This window comes from Schistocerca piceifrons, chromosome 5 (genome assembly GCF_021461385.2).
Source record: "Schistocerca piceifrons isolate TAMUIC-IGC-003096 chromosome 5, iqSchPice1.1, whole genome shotgun sequence".
In the NCBI taxonomy this organism is placed as follows: Eukaryota; Metazoa; Arthropoda; class Insecta; order Orthoptera; family Acrididae; genus Schistocerca; species Schistocerca piceifrons.
Genome location: NC_060142.1, coordinates 233337187 through 233355703, shown reverse-complemented (window position 1 = coordinate 233355703; position 18517 = coordinate 233337187). Strand labels below are relative to the sequence as shown.

The 18517-nt window shown below is 40.7% G+C and overlaps 1 protein-coding gene across 1 annotated transcript in view; it reads right to left on the bottom strand.

Moving 5' to 3' along the window:
• LOC124798543 (activating signal cointegrator 1) overlaps window positions 1-18517 on the bottom strand; it is a 128199-nt gene that overhangs the window by 73767 nt on the left and 35915 nt on the right. Inside the window, exons 3-4 of the mRNA XM_047261994.1 lie at window positions 3623-3774; window positions 2606-2687 (exon numbers count right to left, since the gene is read on the bottom strand). Coding sequence (XP_047117950.1) covers window positions 2606-2687; window positions 3623-3774 — 234 coding nt within the window. The remainder of the gene's footprint in view (window positions 1-2605; window positions 2688-3622; window positions 3775-18517) is intronic.

Below are 18517 nucleotides of genomic sequence, written 5' to 3'. Positions count from 1 at the left end.
AATACTTTTGAAATTAAAAATGGAGTACGGCAAGGTGATGATCTGGCTTGACACCTATTCAACGCAGCCCTGGAGGAGGTGACGAGAGAAGCAAATATCTTGAATAGGGGGACGACTTTTCATAAATCTGTGTACATGTTGGCCTATACAGATGACATCAACACATCAGCAAGAACTCTGACGGCAATGAAAGAGGTATTCACTGCCCTTAAACAGGCCAGCAGGAATACAGGACTAAAAACACTATGTGATCAAAAGTATCTGGACACCCACCAAAACATACGTTTTTGATATTAGGTGCATTGTGCTGCCACTTACTGCCGGGTACTCCATATCAGCAACCTCAGTAGTCATTAGACATCGTGAGAGAGCAGAATGGTGCTCTGCGGAACTCACAAACTTCGAATGTGGTCAGGTGATTGGGAGTCTCTTGTGTCATATGTCTGTACACGAGATTTCCACACTCCTATATTAAAAATCCCTAGGGCCACTGTTTCTGATGTAAAGGGACATGTACAGCACAAAAGCGTACAGGACGACCTCATCTGGTGACTAACAGAGACCACCGACAGTTCAAAAGTGTTGTAGTGTGTAATAGGGAGACATCTATCCAGACCGTCACACAGGAATTCCAAACTGCACTGAGATCCACTGCAAATACTATGACAGTTAGGTGGGAAGTGAGAAAACTTGGATTTCATGGTCGAGCTGCTGCTCATAAGCCACACATCATGCCGGTAAATGCCAAGCGACGCCTCGCTTGGTGTAAGGAGCATAAACATTGGATGATTGTGTTGTGTCGGTATCTGATGCTGACACCGTGAAGTTGAGATGGCTGAAAAGGCAAGCTAGACTAACGCAGACGGGCGTGATGTACTGGAACAGGATACGTAATTAATGTTAGGAAGAAAAGTACGGAGCAGGATTAATACTTATCTTTAATATCATTGTGGTACATCGATCTTGACGATACACAGGAGACTTTAAGTACAATCACTGTATGGCTAATGGCGCCTTGCTAGTTCGTAGCCATTAACTTAGCTGATGGCTATTCTGTCTCTCGGCTAATGAGAGAGAAAGGCTTCGTACATCTGGTCGGTAGCTAGGTTCTCGTACAACTGGGCGGTAGCTAGGTTCTCGTACAACTGGGCGGTAGCTAGGTTCTCGTACAACTGGGGCGAGTGCTCTCTCGTATCACGAGACCACCAAGGTGGCGCTAGGTCTGCGATTACACAGTGGCGACACGCGGGTCCGACATGTACTAAATGGACCGCGGCCGATTTAAGCTACCACCTAGCAAGTGTGGTGTCTGGCGGTGACACCACAGATTGGATAGTGGAAAAACATTGTGTGGAGTGACAAATCACGGTACCCAAGTGGCAATCCGATGGAAGGGTGTGAGTATGGCGAATGCCTGGTGAACATCATCTGTCAGCATATAGTGCCAACAGTAAAATTCGCAGGAGGTGGTGTTATGGTGTGGTCGTGTTTTTCACGGAGTGGGCTTGAACCCTTGTTGTCTTGTGTGGCACCATCACAGCACAGGCCTAGATTGATGTTTTAAGAATGCCAACTTCATGCCAGGCCTCACCAGCCGACATTGATACTTCTCCTCAGTGCAGCACACCATGAAGAATGGGATGCCATTCCCCAAGAAACCTTCCAGCACCTGATTGAACTTATGCCTGTGAGAGTAGAAGCTGTCATCAAGGCTAAGGGTGAGTCAACACCATATTGAATTCCAGCATTACCGATGGAGGGCGCCATGAACTTTTAAGTCTTTTTCAGCCAGGTGTCCGCATACTTTTGATCACATAATGTATCAATGAGCAAAAAACAAGTGCTGGGAAAGTGCAAACGGAGAACATGCCAGCTGAAATAACAGGGGGTTATATCTCTGAAATAGTCGATCATTTCAAGTACCTGGATTTGATTTAATCAGTCTAAATGATACCCCCTGAAGTAAAGCACAGACTAATTGCAGACAGTAAAGCTTATTTCACCTTAACAAAGTTTCTATCTTCAAGGTTCCTGCCTGTTGTTGTTGTTGTGGTCTTCAGTCCTGTCTACAACCACAAAATTAACCATTTATAAAACACTGATCAGACCAATGCTTACAGACGCATCTCAAAACTGGGCTCCAATAGCAAAGGATGCCAAATTGCAGGACGCATTTGAGAGAAGGATACTTAGGAAATCATCAGCCTAATTTACGAAACGGGAAGATGGAGGAGGAGATACAACCATGAGTTACATGCCATCTATTAAGATCAGCCTGTTAGAAGAATTATAAAATCATCTAGTCTGAAATGGAGTAAACACATGGCACAGACAAATGATACGGAAATACCAAATAAGATTTTACAAGGAAAGCCAGGTGGACAGGGAGGACATGGTCGACCAAAAACTAGATGGGAGGACGGAGTCATACAAGACCTTTGGAAGATGGGCTACAGGAAATGGAAATCATTAATGAGGTACAGGGATAAATGGAAGGAGATAGTTGAAGAGGCCAAGACTCATCATAAGATGCAGCGCCGCAGAAGAAGAAGAAATCCTATAATTAAGTTTTACATGTGCAATTAAATATGTTTAGCTCACACACCTTTCAGCAAAACAACATCTTTAGCCTGGCCTTCTTGAGAGTACAGGTTTATAAATTTCGTTTTCTTCTTTGCTGTGATCTCCTGTACAGAATAACATAATTTTAGTTATAATACATTTGATATAATGGTGTATCTTTAAGTGAACTATACATTCTAAATACTGTTTCTATGCACATGCAATGTTCACATATTAGAAACAGTAGTTAAATGTCTTGTTATAAGGACAGCAAAATTAATGATATTATGAATAATTAATGGAAGGAGCACAGGTAAAAACTCACCTTTTGGTTGAAGTGCTGAGTGGCCAACAGGAACATAAACAAAACTCTAAATATTTCCAAGTTATCAGACAAAGTCCTCCTTCAGCTCAAACTAGAACTGGAGAAACACACTCTCATACACATGTACAACTATACTGTCCTGGCCAACTGCTTGGTATCAGCACTCTCTCTGTGTGTGTGTGTATGTGTGTGTGTGATTTTTAATTCTGTACTAGTTAGTTCTGAAAAAGGATGTCAACTAAAAGCTCAGCAATATTTTTCAGCTTTGTTTATGTGTCTAATGACAACTCAATGCTTCAACCATAGGGCAAGTTGTTGCGGCGTCCATCGTTACGTTCCACCAAGAACTTCTAATTATCATGTTGATATCAATAAGACTAGCTACTGCTTTTGGTATGCAGATTGTAAGCAATATTACTAGTGACACACACACACACACACACACACACACACACACACCACACAGTGCAAGTGCACAAACTAAAATAGGTTCTCAGCTGAAGAAGTACACCACTTCACCAACTATTCTACTCTGTCTTGTTCTATACCCGAATAAGATATAAAGTGAAGGAGTAACAACTCAACAGTGCTAACGAAACCTGGGCAGTAGCATTCTCAGGACAAACCGTGTCCACCTAATACGCTCAACATTTTATTTAACCTTCTAATAAGTACAAGAAATTGTTTTCTAGCCTTAAATGCAATGTGCATATTCATTTCAAATATAAAACATACCTTCACAGTATCTTTTGCTGCACGACTTCCATCATCCTGATTTCTATTCGCTTTACCTTTCTCTTTCTTTTTCTTCCCCGTGTCTTTTGGAGTAACATAATTTTCTTCCTTGGATTTCCTGTAGCTCTGCAAATCAGAGCCACTATCTAATCCTAAGGGTGAAACAAAAAAAGGCATGAGTAAACACAGAACATGGCGATTTACTTGCTATAAGACAGACCAGTTATTAGAAGTTATTCAGAAAGTTACCTACAAAATAAAATGAAATAGTCCATACAAGTTCACTGAAACAATCACTTTATTTTAAACTAGAGTTTACCATCCACTATTCACACTCAAGTTAAATCACATGTGCTTCATCATCATTGCTCTTATCTTCTATACAAAGGAACAGTACTAAACTATCCCATTATTAAAACTACTTTTTAGGTGCAGGACTGTACGAAAATAAACTTATGAATCCAGCATGACAAAATTTTCAAATCACCACAATGGAATCATATTATATCAAGATTCTGTAAGCCCCTGAATAATAGCACAGGATTTTAAATGAAGTGGTACATATTAGGTTAGATGTACCTTTCTGTTCCGTAGATCCAAAATGAGGAGATCCTAACGGATGCAGAAAACGTCAAAAAGAGAATACATAAGGTACATTTTAAAAAAGATGTTAATTCCCTTCCACAGATCCTAAGTGGAATGGTCCTCATGGATGTAGAACAAGTCAAAAAAATTAAAAATATTTTTCATCAAACAATGGAAAATCCAGGATGGAACGTAACAATATTATGAGAACGAAAGTTGCCACTCACCATATAGTGGAGATGCTGAATCACAGATAAGAACAACAAAAAGAGTCTCACAATTCAAGCTTTCGGCCACTGAACTTCAACAACAATAGACACACATGCACACGCGCGCACACACACACACACACACACACACACACACACACACACACACACACACACACACACACACAATTCACAGAGTCGTGTGTGTGTGTGTGTGTGTGTGTGTGTGTGTGTTGTTGACAAAGGCCAATTGCCGAAAGATTTAATTGTGGTGAAAGTCTTTTTGGTGTGCCTATCTGCGACTCAGCATCTCTGCTATACGGTGAGTGGGAATTTTCCTTCGCATAATATTGTCAAAAACCTTTTCATGCAAGAGGTAATAACAAGCTTGTCACAAAATGTGTAAATATGCAATACACTGGAAGAGCATATGATAATTCTTACACTATTGTAGACACACGTCATCAAAGAGAAAAAACAGTTTACAACAATTACTTACAATGATCACATTTCTGCACCAGAGATGTGCTGGCAACACTCATATTATGTAATGTTATTAACACTATATGTAAATAAATCGGTTCTACTAAGAAATTTGGCAATAGAATAGGAGTTAACCACCAATAAATTTTTTAGGCTCCTCTTAAACTAAAGTTTATTATTGTTGGCAAGAAACAGAAAATGCAGGTTCCTCAACAATGAGCATGTTACTGGACTAACATTAGTTACTTCAAGTCTTTGGGAGGATTATTTCTATTTCTAGTACTGAGTCCATGAACTGAGCTATTGGCTTGAAAATAGATATATTATTTATGGCCAATTTCATTAAGGAATAAATATACTGAAAGCAATACTCAGTATCACCAGTTTTCTACAAATGGAAGAAGCAATCTAGTTATTAATATCAGAAGAACGGATTGTAATAAATATGAAGAAGAAAACTGAATAATCTGCATAATGTGTATGAAAATTTTTTTATGAAAGCTGACTACTGAAGCTAAAGCCTCATTTCTTCAACCTCAGACTCTCTAAATTAAAGCAAATATTACTTAACTGCAATGATTTATGTGTAAGCATTGGGAAGGTCAATACAATAGCTCCAATAACAAAAAAGATAGTAATGACCCATAAACAGTGTATACTTATTTTGCCAAAGATTAACCTGTTTCTTGTCTTAAACTACATGGATAAAAAGCAAATAAATACCCCTGTGACTTGAGAAACAGTTGTGCCTCAATTTTCTACAGCTGCAGTGTGGTGAGCAACAAATTTTTAATTAGGAGTGACATAGTAGCAGATTATAGTTTCTGAGCTGCGCAATGATGCATGCCTGCACAGTCCATGAAAGACAAGTGTCTGAGATCAAGTTTTAGGGAAGTGCACAGCTATAATCTGTAAGACTTTTTCCTATTTAGTGGGAAAGTCAAACAGAGCAGGTGTACTAGTAGCTGTGAAGATTGGTTATGATTAACCGAAAAAGGATATCCATCAACTTTTAAACATATGATCCACAACAGCCAAATTCTATTTTCAATCTGTGGTTGGTTAGACTGGAAACACAGACACACCACGAATACAGCTTTTGTGTTTGGTGTGTGGAAAGCCGCCATCCCCCCCCCCCCCCCCCCTTTTTTTAAGAAAACTACATAGGCTATCAGAAAATGATATGTACAATATTTGTTGCAGAGTCAGGAGAGCGATTCATAAATTTCACTTAATTCTGTTTCCATGAGTTAAATGAAACTGTTAAAATTTGAACCATACTGACACACTTATAACAGATATCTTTGTCATTATTTTTTTTCCTTCTAGCAAGTAGATGTACACCACCTGAAACACTCTAAATGTATTAAATAATTCACTCCCAATCATGTGTGTATGAGAGCAACACACTGTTAGAATTTCAATCTGAACTTTAAGCAACAGTTTTTATACATGTTTTCTACCTGCTGTAAGGTGATTACTCTTTTAGTCAAAGAATTAAGGAAATATTTCCTTACTTCCTTGTTTCAGTGCAGTAACTAGGACATCAAGCACTTTTAATAACAAATAATCTGGCCACAGTACTGGAACAATGCAACTACATGTAATGATGTCTCAGTTTCTTAAAATAAATAAATAAATAAATAAATAAATAAATAAAAAAGACAGTGATGCTTGTAAAATTTGCACAAGGTGAGAAGAGGAATCCCGTGAGTAGACTGCATGTGCTGGTACCACAACAAACGTGTCAAAGCAAAACTGAAATGTATAAATGACAAAAATAAGAGAATATGTGGTCGATAAGTACTAAGTGTGACAAAAATCAAATAATACGACATGTTAAGGTCAAAGGAAAAAACATAATAAGTGAGTTGACAGACAATTTAGAGACAATCAATATGAAGAAGTTTAAAGTGACTGCCAAAGACTTGGATAGATATATACAACACTAGATTATAAACATCGCCTAGCCTTTGATGATGTGATTGTTAATGGGTATTCCCTGCAGAAAACGTGGAGTTTTCTAAAAAAAATGTGAGACTAGATTAGATTCAATTTTCATTCCATTGGCCCAAAAATGAAATGATTCCTGTGGGTAAGCATGCACAACATATAAGAACAGTTCCACAGATATCTCTATCAAATAAATTTACGCCCGACTCTGTGATAATACAACCAACACAGGCTAAACAAAAAGTAATGAAAAAACTCCCAATAAAGATTCAAAAAGGAAATTTCCCATGCAAAGATGCGCTACAGCACTCCTACTTTATGCCAACAGTCACTGAAAAGACCCCTCTACAAGCATTCACGAACTGACAAGACATTCTGTTTTTGTGAATGTTAAGCTTATGGCAACAGACACAAATAAATTGAAAAATGTTAATCATACTGTGTTTATAAGCAACAGAAATGATGTATATAGAAAGACAGCCCTCCAATGTTATGCACATTTATTGCCAGAATTATTTAATATGAATGTCATCCACACATACATGTCAATGCAATATGATTTGTCACAATGGTAGCGTGTAAAAAAAAAAAAAAAAAAAAAAGAAATTCAGTATATATTTCCAAGCTAATAAAACTTAATACGTTTAATTATACACATGCAAGACAAAACTAAAGTGAACCATAATGAACACACACGCCATGGTTTGCCTATAAAGAGGAACAGGAAGACCAAGTTAGTAATCTGATAAGTGAACTGTGCAACAAATGTAGTAAGGAGGAGCATTCAGTCGTCCTAAACTACAATATAGAGGTGATTCTTGAGTTTCTCCCGGCGTATTTGATCGATGCCGTGAACACCAGAGGCACACTCGACTGATGTATCCGAGCAAGTCGGCGGTCGCTGAACATTGTTTGTCGGAAAATCACGCCATGGGAGTATGACCGCACGAGGATTCTGGTACAGACGTCGAGATATTGGGACAGCGTTGTTAGAGAGGCCATCGAAATTCGCACCAATGACGACCTCATAAACCGTGACTGTGGCTATAATCTTAGCAAGGCTTGGGAACCAGCGATTGGGTTAATCAAGAGTAAATCGAGCAAACGTATAGTTGTGACGACCACGGTGGACAGAGCGATCACACCAACGTCATCTCAGACGCCGTCTCAATCTGTTCCACCGCGCGACTGTGGCGCAGGGCGCGGACGGCGGAGGGAGCGCGCCGCGGGCAGAGGGTATTTAAATCGGCTGCCGCCGCGACCGAACCCAGTTCCCTCTGAGCAGCCATAGCGTACGGATCTCCGTGCCGGCACGTTCACAGGAGCTCAGTCCGTCAGTTCACCTGATGATGGCGACATGTATGATCGCCGAAATATTGTGCCCGTTGGACACTGTAGACCGGCAGCACACCCGTGGATATTTTGATTACAATATAGAGGTTTTCTTTAGGACAAAGGGCTATCACACTGGTGTTCTACATCTACAGTCATATTCCAAGATCTGACTATATCATGCACCACACTAATAATGCTATATTTGAAAATCACAAGATTGTTTTTCCTACTAATCTGCATTAACTTACATTTTTCTACATTTAGAGCAAGTTGCCACTCCTCACATCACCTTCGAATTTTGGCAAAGTCATCTTCTATCCTCCTACAGTCTCTAAATGATGATACCTCTCAATACACCACAGCAAAGAGCTGCAGATTGCTACTCAACCTGTCGTTGGGATGTCAAGTTACCACTGAAAGAACCGGTTTTTGTTTGTACCAGTTTTTTACATCTCCAGTTTGACCTGACTGTTAAATCCAATCAACTAAGTTGTTTCTGAAATAACTGATTTTTTGTTTCTTCGTTGCAATTATTTTCAGAAGTACAATGCAGACAGTAAACAAAGATTGAAAAAATTCTAAGACTTCGTCAGCCTTCAGCCAAGTACATTTCAGCATAAGTAAAATCAAAATACCAAATAAATTATGTAAATAAAAGAAAACTTAGTCCATCCTCATTCACTGCTTTTCTCAAAAAGTAATGAGGGGGGGAAAAAAAAAAAAAAAAAAAAAAAAAAAAAAAAAAAAAAAAAAAACCCGACAGTAATTATATATTGGTTTTAATTTTTTTCAACTCTTCTCAGAACTCATGTTGTAATCAAGGATCATCCCACTATTTGTGGATTATGAACAGTCAGTGCTAAAAGGTGAAAACCGAGATTGGAGAAGTCTACTATTCATGTTGAGTTATCTGTTTCCAAACTATAAATGAGATGCTATGGTTTTAATGTATTATTTGTGTCATAATTTCCTTTCTCTTTTATTATAAAAATGGGAGACAAATAATAATATTTTATGCAGAATTAGTAGATTTTTCCCTTTAATTGTTTCAAATGGAAAATCCATTTTATAGTCAAATAAATTTATTCATCTTTTAACAGGAATTTGATTAATGGTGACTTTTTGTTGACAAAACTAACACTGACCAGGAACAATTACGTCACAATAGTTAAAATTTGAATAACAAATGAATCCATTGGCCAACATCACTGTCCAGTCTGTTCATAAATACTTGTTCTATAATATGTTGACAAGTCAGCTCCTTCCACCAGAAATAACATCATAGAAGGAGTATATCACCTTCAGAACCCACAAACTTCCTACCAGAGAGAAATTTTTTGGGCCACAAACGACAAACCTGGCATATGTATTTTATTTCGCTCCTAAAAAAAATAGAGGATCATTGCTTCAGATAGTAAATGACGATGAAACTAAAGCTCTATTTTGTTCAGAAACAAACTTCCAGGTCCCATTATAACTCTCTTGGCTACTTGCTGATTACGTGATGACCAAAGAGCATCTGTAGTTGTTCTGAACTGCTCCCTTTGAAGCAAACATGAAAGTTTACCAATTTTGTCCAAGTAGTTATTTACCTCTTGGTTCAATTTGCAATGGTTATCTGGCAATGAGGGCTTTCATGCACATTTTTTAAACCACGAGTTTGATAGTGTAGAATTGCACCACACAGTAACGTAATACTTCTGCACTTCTCTCTTCAGCGTTGCTCATATGCTTTTGAGGTAGGATTCTGAATGCACTATGTTTAGGACTGAGACTTCTTAATGCATGTTTGAGAATGATGAATAGCGGAATAACAAAATGTTCTGTAATGTACTCCCTTTCAAAAATCTCCTTTGTGGACTTGTCGAAAGGCATTAAAGTATCCAATATCTGCACCAGAAATCACCCATGGTGCATTTTTTATGCAGCACTGGCTAGCACTAACGCAATCAATGGTGACAGTTTTACAAATCTTTCCAACATAAAGCAAGTGGTATTCCACCTTGTTTCTACTGACTAAACCAAAAGCACTATGTTTCCCTCTGCTGTAACCTCCCTTTCATGCTCCACCCTCAAATTCTCCATAAGTACATTATTCTACCTTTCAAATGTGACCTTGACTTCACACTGCTTATTAGACATTTTAAAATTTCATTATTAACATCCTCTAGGCCAACTATTAATATTAAGTGTAGAAGACAGGCAAAACAATAAATGGTCTTCCTCTACCCAACAACTTTCTTATCCCTGCAATCGTGTTGTTCCCAGCATGTGTGGAGACACCAACCATTTCTGACGTCGTCACATGACAACAGGTTATGTTACTGCCTCAGCAATGACAGACCAGGTGTGGCCAAGTCTTGCACACTGCACAAGCATGCACCTCGTCTTTAGTAAGCCACACCACATTGTCTGAGTAATGCTGTACCAATTCTGTTGCTCATTGCTAACATTCAGCGTTGATGTTGAAATAGCACTGATCACTTTTCCCATATTCTATAACAACCCAATATTTCAAAGCAATGGAAATATTATAAATAAACATTACTCTTTTTTAAAAAAAGAAAAAGAGTTTTATTTAAAAATCAAAAATTTTAGCACTACTACAATGGTAAATTGATACATCAGGTTTTCACCCAATCATTAGTAAAAAGTAAAAAAATCTATTACAACTGAGACACAATAAGCACTGAAAAATTTCCGTTATTCAGAAACAACAATACAGGATTGGTTTTAACCTGTCAGTTTTTTCCCATCTCTATCCTGTCCGTCACATCATTTATGTATACAGAGAATATGCCATCTCCCGCTCCACTAGTTCTACGAAAGTATGGGAAGCCATCAGGAGGATTTTCGGGAAATGCAGCCAACTACCTGTCACGGCATTACTGCATCATGGATGTCTCCTCACGGTGCCGAGCGCCATTGCCCAGACACTGGCCACGCATTTTGCTGAATCTACCGCCACTATTAACTGTGATCCAGATTTCTGCCACTACCGCACTGCCATCGAGAGGAGTCACTTGGACTTCCGGTCTTCAAATTCTGAACCCTACAACTGCCCCTTCACAATGTGGGGCTCATGATACTGCGCCCGATCAAATCCGGTACAGCATGCTGCTGCACTTGTTGCTGCCATCCAAGGAAGTCCTCCTGAATTGTTTTAATATGATATGGTTATCTGGCACGTTCCCTGACTCGTGGAGGGAGGCGATTTTGATTCCCCTCCTCAAACCGGGGAAGGACCGAACGCATCCCAGTAGTTATCGGAGTATTGCTCTGACGAGCTGTGTCGGGAAGATGTTGGAACGCATGGTCAACCGTCGCCTGGTTTGGCTGTTCAAGACCAGGCAGCTCCTTAGCCACTCTCAGTGTGGCTTTCGGAAATGTCGTTCAACTATAGACAACTTGACCCTGCTTGAGGCGGCCAGACCAGCAGGTCTTCCTATGTAACCAGCATTGTCTAGGTGTATTCTTTGACATTGATAAGGCATATGGCACTACTTGGCGCCACCTTATCTTCAATCAACTCCATCAGTGGGGCTTTCGTGGCCATCTCCCCATCTTCATTCGGTCCTTTCTTTCCCACCGCCTCTTTCGATATCAGGTTGGTAATGTGCTATCTGATTTGTACGTGCAGGAGAATGGTGTTCCTCAGGGAAGCGTTTTAAGTGTCACCCTCTTTGCCATCGCCATTAACAGTATCATGTCCACTATCCGGAGTCCTGACCAGTGCTCCTTGTTTGTGGATGATTTTGCTGTTTTCTGTTCTTCCTCCGGTCTTGTCACTGCTAGTCGGCAGTTGCAGCTTACGATAAAGCGATTAGATGCATGGACTGCGAAGACGGGTTTTACCTTTTCTGCAGACAAATGTGTGTGTGTTTATTTTAATTGTCCTCTACGTCTTTTTACCTCCCCTGAATTGCGTCTGAGGGACACCATTCTTCCTTTTAGCGACACTGTGAGATTCCTGGGCCTCACTTTTGATTCCAAGTTGTCGTGGTTGCCGCACCTTAAAGACCTCAAGGTGCGGGCCCTGAAGGCACTGAATATTTTGAAGTGTCTGAGCCATCGGTCCTCGGGAGCAGATCGGGCACGTCTGCTGCAGTGTTATAGGGTTTTGCCCGATCGCGTGTTGACTATGGATGCACCGTGTATGGGTCAGCGAGGTCTTCGTATCTGAAGATTCTTGACGCAGTACGCCACAAGGGTATCAGGCTAGCCACTGGTGCCTTCCGTACCAGTCCCATCCCCAGCCTGTGTGCTGAGGCAGGGGAACCGCCGCTCACCAGCAGAAACTCCTCATGGTGCAACGGGTGTGTCAATTCCTTGCCTGTCCTACCTCCCCTGCGTACCCTACCGTTGCCCGACCGCCTATGGAACGTCTCTTTTTCCAGTCGTCCCAGGGCAACGAGACCATTTGGGATTCATGCCAAGCATTTGCTTGAGTCCCTTGGTGTGGAGCGTGTGGCACCCCAACTCCAGGGTTTTACCCGCCTGCCTCCCTGGTTGCTCCAGAGGCCCAGCGTCCTTTTAGACATGTCAGAGTACCGGAGGAGCTGCACTCCTACATTTGTTTTTACCTCCTTATTTTACGATATTTTAAACCAGCATCCCGACCATGTACCAGTATTTACGGATGGCTCTAAACAGGGGGACTCTGTTGGTTCTGCTGTTGTTTTCCCTGATCGAGTCGTCAAGTTACGGCTTCCTGCAGCGTTTACCATCTTTGATGCCGAATTGTTTGCGATCTTGCGGGCATTGGAGAAGATGAGATGTGTTCCCACTCTTAAGTTTCTCATCTGTTCTGACTCCCCGAGTGCCCTTCAGGCCATGCAACACTTGTACCCAGCGGATACGGTCTTCCAAACCATCCATGATGCCCTACTCCACCTGCAACGGCAGGGGAAGGAGGTTTCTTTCTGCTGGGTGCCGGGGCATGTGGGTATTAGGGGAAACGAACTGGCGGATGTGGCTGTCAAAGATGCATGTTCCCTCCATCACGTTGTTGACTGTGCCGTCCCCCTCCATGCTGTTACCTCCCTTTTGCGTTTTCGTGTTATGCGTCAATGGGAAGAGGAATGGCTGGCAGTCGGTGAAAATAAGCTGCGTCTGGTCAAGGCCACCACGCGGCCATGGCATACGTCCTACCAGTCATGCAGGCGGGATGAGGTTCTCCTCACTCGCCTCCACATTGGGCAGTCCCTTGATGCATGGTTTTTTACTCCGGCGGGAGGACCCCCCAATCTGCAGTGCCTGTGGCGTCCAGATTACTGTCCGCCAAATTTTACTTGACTGTCTTTTATTCTCTGACCAGAGGGCGGTGGTTTCCTTGCCACCGGATTTGCCCTCTATTTTGCAAGACAACGCAACGACTGTGGTTAAGGTCTTACGGTTTTGTGTCCTGTCTAATTTGTTGCCTCGGATTTTAGGGAGAGTATTTTAATGTGCTGCTGGGTGACTGGCTCACCCAGGTTTTAGGTAAGAGGTCCGCCAGTCACAATTACCTACTTGTTTCACTTCGATTTCTGTTCTCTTTTCCTTGTGTTTCCTTTCCTTTTTTAGTGCGTTTCTTCTCCTCTTGTTTTGCCTCTGTATGTGAGGATTTGCAACTGCGTCAGGTCTGTGTCTTTTAGCCGTTCTCCTCGTTCACTGTCCGTCTTCGTCCCTTCACCGCATGTGTTCCTGTTTCTATGCGTTTGGGTGCTGATGACCATGATGTTTTCGCCTGAAAACCTCAAACCACACACACACACACACACACACACACACACACGATCCTATCCCACTTCCCTGCGCTACTCCTTATGATAGCCTTGTCTCTGATGAACACTCTCTCTCAAGGACAATGTACTAGATTCTACTACTTAATAAGTCTTTGGGCCACTCACGTATCTGGGAACGCATTCCATATGCTCAGACCTTCATCAACAGTCTGCCCTGGGGCACCGTATAAAAACTTTCAGGAAATGTAGGAACATGGAATGTGCCTGTGGCCGTTCATCCAAGAGTCACAGAATACTGTACAAGAAAAGAGCAAGCTGAGTTTTGATCAAGCAATGTTTTCTAAGTCAGTGCTGATTTGCAGACAGAAGTTTTTCTGTCATAACCAAATTTATATTATTCAAACAGAATATGCTCAAGAATTCTGCAGAAAACCAATGTTAAAGATATTGGTCTGCAATTTTGTGGATCTGTTCTTTTATCCTTGTTATACACATGAGTCACATGCACTTTATCCATTCACTTGCACTGGGCAAGACATTCACAATAAATGCAACCTAGCTAAGGGACCAATGCTGTAAAGTACTCTGCGTAAAACCATATTGGGATTCCATCTGGACCTGGTGACTTACTTGCTTTCAACTCTTTCAGTTGTTTCATATGTCAGGGATGCCTGTTACTATGTTTCCCTGTGGAGAGTCTAAATGGTTCAAATGACTCTAAGCACTATGGGACTTAATATCTGTGATCATCAGTCCCCTAGATTCAGAACTACTTAACCCTAACTAACCTAAGGACATCACACACAGCCATGCCTGAGGCAGGATTCAAACCTGCGACCACAGCAGCAGCAGCAGCACGGTTCCGCACTGAAGCACCAAGAACCGCTCAGCCATGGCGGCCGGTGTGGGGAGTCTATGCAATGGTCAAACGACGGTATGTTTGTACAATCCTCCCGTGTGAATAATTTCTTAAAACCAAAATTTAAAACTTGAGGTATGTAGTCCAGATGTACTAGAGTCATGTACACTTTGAGTACTGTCAAGCTGTGAAATAATTATCCAGTGATTAACCAATTTTGATTCCATAAGGAACCACTGTGCACAGTGACAATACATTATTATAAGGAAAGATACGAACATAGCAGTCAATCACGAAGGCCCAATTAAGAAAATGGATTACTGTAAAAATTGTTACTTAAATGGTTCTCTTGCAAAATGGCCAATCAACAATAATGGATAATTCCCTTAATAATGATTCATTTGAATGTACATCATCTCAGAAAAAAACCTTGATTTATTGCAAATATTTATAGAGGAATAGCCACCACGAGTTGGTGATAACTGAACAAAGGCTAAAATCCAGTGAAACAATATATTACAAATTAGAAGACTACTTACTAGTAAATAGTTTTGTAATCAATGTCACAAAGGTGGTGGTGTAGAAGTAGAGTACATAGGCCTACAGCGGCTAAAAAAATTCTCTTCTGGAACAACATACCAAAGATGGATCAACCGAAATTGTCACATAGAAGAAGGTGCAATTAGCTGAATGACATACACTAACTTCACTTAACGAAGGTTTATTCAGCATTTGCACATACAAGTGCGCAGAGCAAACTGCCTCCGGCCAGAACACATACAGTATATATACAACTACAGAACATTCCAGTACAATGGTTCTTGGCATTTGTAGATGCCGTATTTACTCGAATCTAAGCCGCACTCGAATCTAAGCCACACCTGAAAAATGAGACTCGAAATCAAGGAAAAAATATTTTCCCGAATCTAAGCCGCACCTGAAATTTGAGACTCGAAATTCAAGGGGAGAGAAAAATTATAGGCCGCATCTCCAAATCGAAACAAAGTTGGTCCATTGTAATATGAGACACAATTTAGGTTGAATTAATGACGATACAGCTACAGTAGTTTGGTTCGAGTCGTAAGTTAGCCGTTAAGCTTTACCAGGTAGCCATTGCTATGCGTCAGGCGCTCCGTCCGTATTTATACGGGTACCCTTCCTTTTCCAAGTGCTTCGTCTGGTTTGAATTGATAGCTTATTTTTCTTTGATCTGATAAGCGTAGTTTTCTTTGTTAAAGGTGTTTACGTCACTCTAAGCTGAAAATGCGTTACTGTACTGTGTCATACATTGTTTGTCGCACTCTGATAGTGCATGTTTATGGCCTGTCGCCGCTCGCGGCATGGCCTTTTTTTTTTTTTTTTTTTTTTAAAAAAAGAGGAATCGCAAGAAACTGCTATTTGTTGTTACTTACACTGCCGCTTTCTTTGATAATGATCAACAAGAACCAAATAATAGACTGCATATGATAGAAGATGTTCTGAACGAGAGTTTAGCGAAAATTTTTCTCCATTTGAAAATCTTTGCAGGCGCCTCTTTAGTACATTACATGCTACACAGAAATTAGAGTCATCTTAGATTTAAAAATCTAGTCAATTGCCGTGCTTCATTTCTGACTGTATCACTATTAAGCATAAGAATAATACGAATATAAACATGACATGATATGTATATTCTTCCGCGTTTGCTGTTGTCTCACTCTAGTTTCGTAGTTTATTAGGCAGACCGGATTTAAATGAGATAGCAGCAAACATGAAACAATACATGGCAAAATGTTTATTTGCGTATTATTCTTATGGTGACGAGAATACTGCATGTGATTCACAATTTATAAAAGTTCCTATTATAGCAACCATCTCTTCTCACAGATAGGAAAAAATTCAGAACAAGTTGGCCATATTGACAAACATCCCAAACAGTCTTTCCAGTCGGATTTTCGTAGTACATTGAAATGCTGTTACGTTCGAAGATGAACCATGTGGAATTTGTATTTACTTCGTTGGATAATGTATGAAAATGCAGTGGTCGAAACTCGGGGCGGAGAAAATAGCTCGTCTTCCACCTTTTTTTTAATTAATTTACTGATGCAGATGTTTTGATGCCAGTATTTATCTTTGTGCCTACAAAGCATGCCTGTGTAGCGCAACATATATTCGACGGCAGAAGTAAGTTGTGGCGGCACCTACCAACTTTTTCCAGAATTTTCGCTGGCTTTGCACTCGATTCTAAGCCGCAGGTGGTTTTTTGGATTACAAAAACCGGAAAAAAAGTGCGGCTTAGATTCGAGTAAATACGGTACTTCTAGAATGTACTCGAACCGAATATAGAAATTAAAATTGTACAGTCCAGGTGAGTTTTGAACTCATGACCCTCCATGCAACAGTTTAGTATCATAACCACTACACCACAGCTTCTTCTGTGACAAAATTACATGTGTTGAGTTCTCGAAGACTACTCTGCAACAAAAATATTATGTAAAGGATAGGTGCTACTAAATACATAGCAGAGATGCCACACCTGGTCTAGCCTTGGCAGACACAGACTGTGGTCGTGTGTGTGTGTGTGTGTGTGTGTGTGTGTGTGTGTGTGTGTGTGTGTGTGTGTGGGCGCGCGCGCGCGCGTGTGTGTTGTCTATTCTGATAAAGGCCTCTTTGGTCAAAAGCACTGTTTGACAATATTTTTGTTGTGCCTATATGCAACTCAGCATCTCCACTATATGGTGAGTAGCAATATCCTTTTTCATTACTTGTCATTATTCCATCCTGGATTTTCCATTATCTGCTCTGCAATTCATATTTAAGCATCCAACAGAGGGTTCTTCAAATCACTTTCAGATTACAGTAAAGTCAAAATCACTTTCAGATTACAGTAGAGTCCCGTTAATCTGAACTAATTAGGACCAGATCTTGTTCAAGGGTGAGAATGCATCTAAACTGGCAATTGAACTGGGTGTTGGTAAAGCAACCATTTGTGATTGGAAGAAGACCCCAGTGAAGCTTGAACAGTCCTGTGCAACGTCTTCGGGAAAAACACTCGAAATTCGGCAGACTTCGAAACAGTCCCAGTACGATAATGTGGATGAAGCTCTTTTCCTTTGGTTTACGCAGCAAAGAGAAAGGGGAACTCCTTTGAGTGGAGCACTGGTTCAGGAGAAGGCTGTTTACCTGAACAAGTTAATGAATGGTGATGAGTTTTTTAGTGCAAGTACGGGTTGGTTGGACGGATTCAAGAAACGCCATGGAATCTGTCAGCTAACAATTAATGGAGAGAAGCTTTCGTCTGACCATGGTGCAGTGAAGGAATACTTGGGTGAGTTTGGAAAAATGATAAGAGAATGAAAGTATTCTCTCCAACAAACTTATAAATCTGACTAGACTGGCCTTAATTTTAGTGCATTGCCAACAAAAAGCCTGGTATCAAAAGCAGGAGACCATGCTTCTGGTTTTAAAATGTGCAAAGATTGTGTGGCTTTATTGGTGTGCAGCAACGCTGCTGGTAATCACAAGCTGCCTTTAATGCCGATCAGCAAATTGCTAGACCCAGAGCTTTTAAAAACTCCAACACGAAGTCCCTGCCCATATATCATCACAAACACAAAAAAGCATGGACAGATGGTAAGCTGTTCAAAGAATGGTTTCACGGCCAGTTTGTTCCCTCTGTTCGACAGTTTTCTAAGGAAAATCATTTGTCTGCCGGGCAGTCCTTTTGACTGATAATGTGCCATCTCATCCCAGCACTGAGGAATTA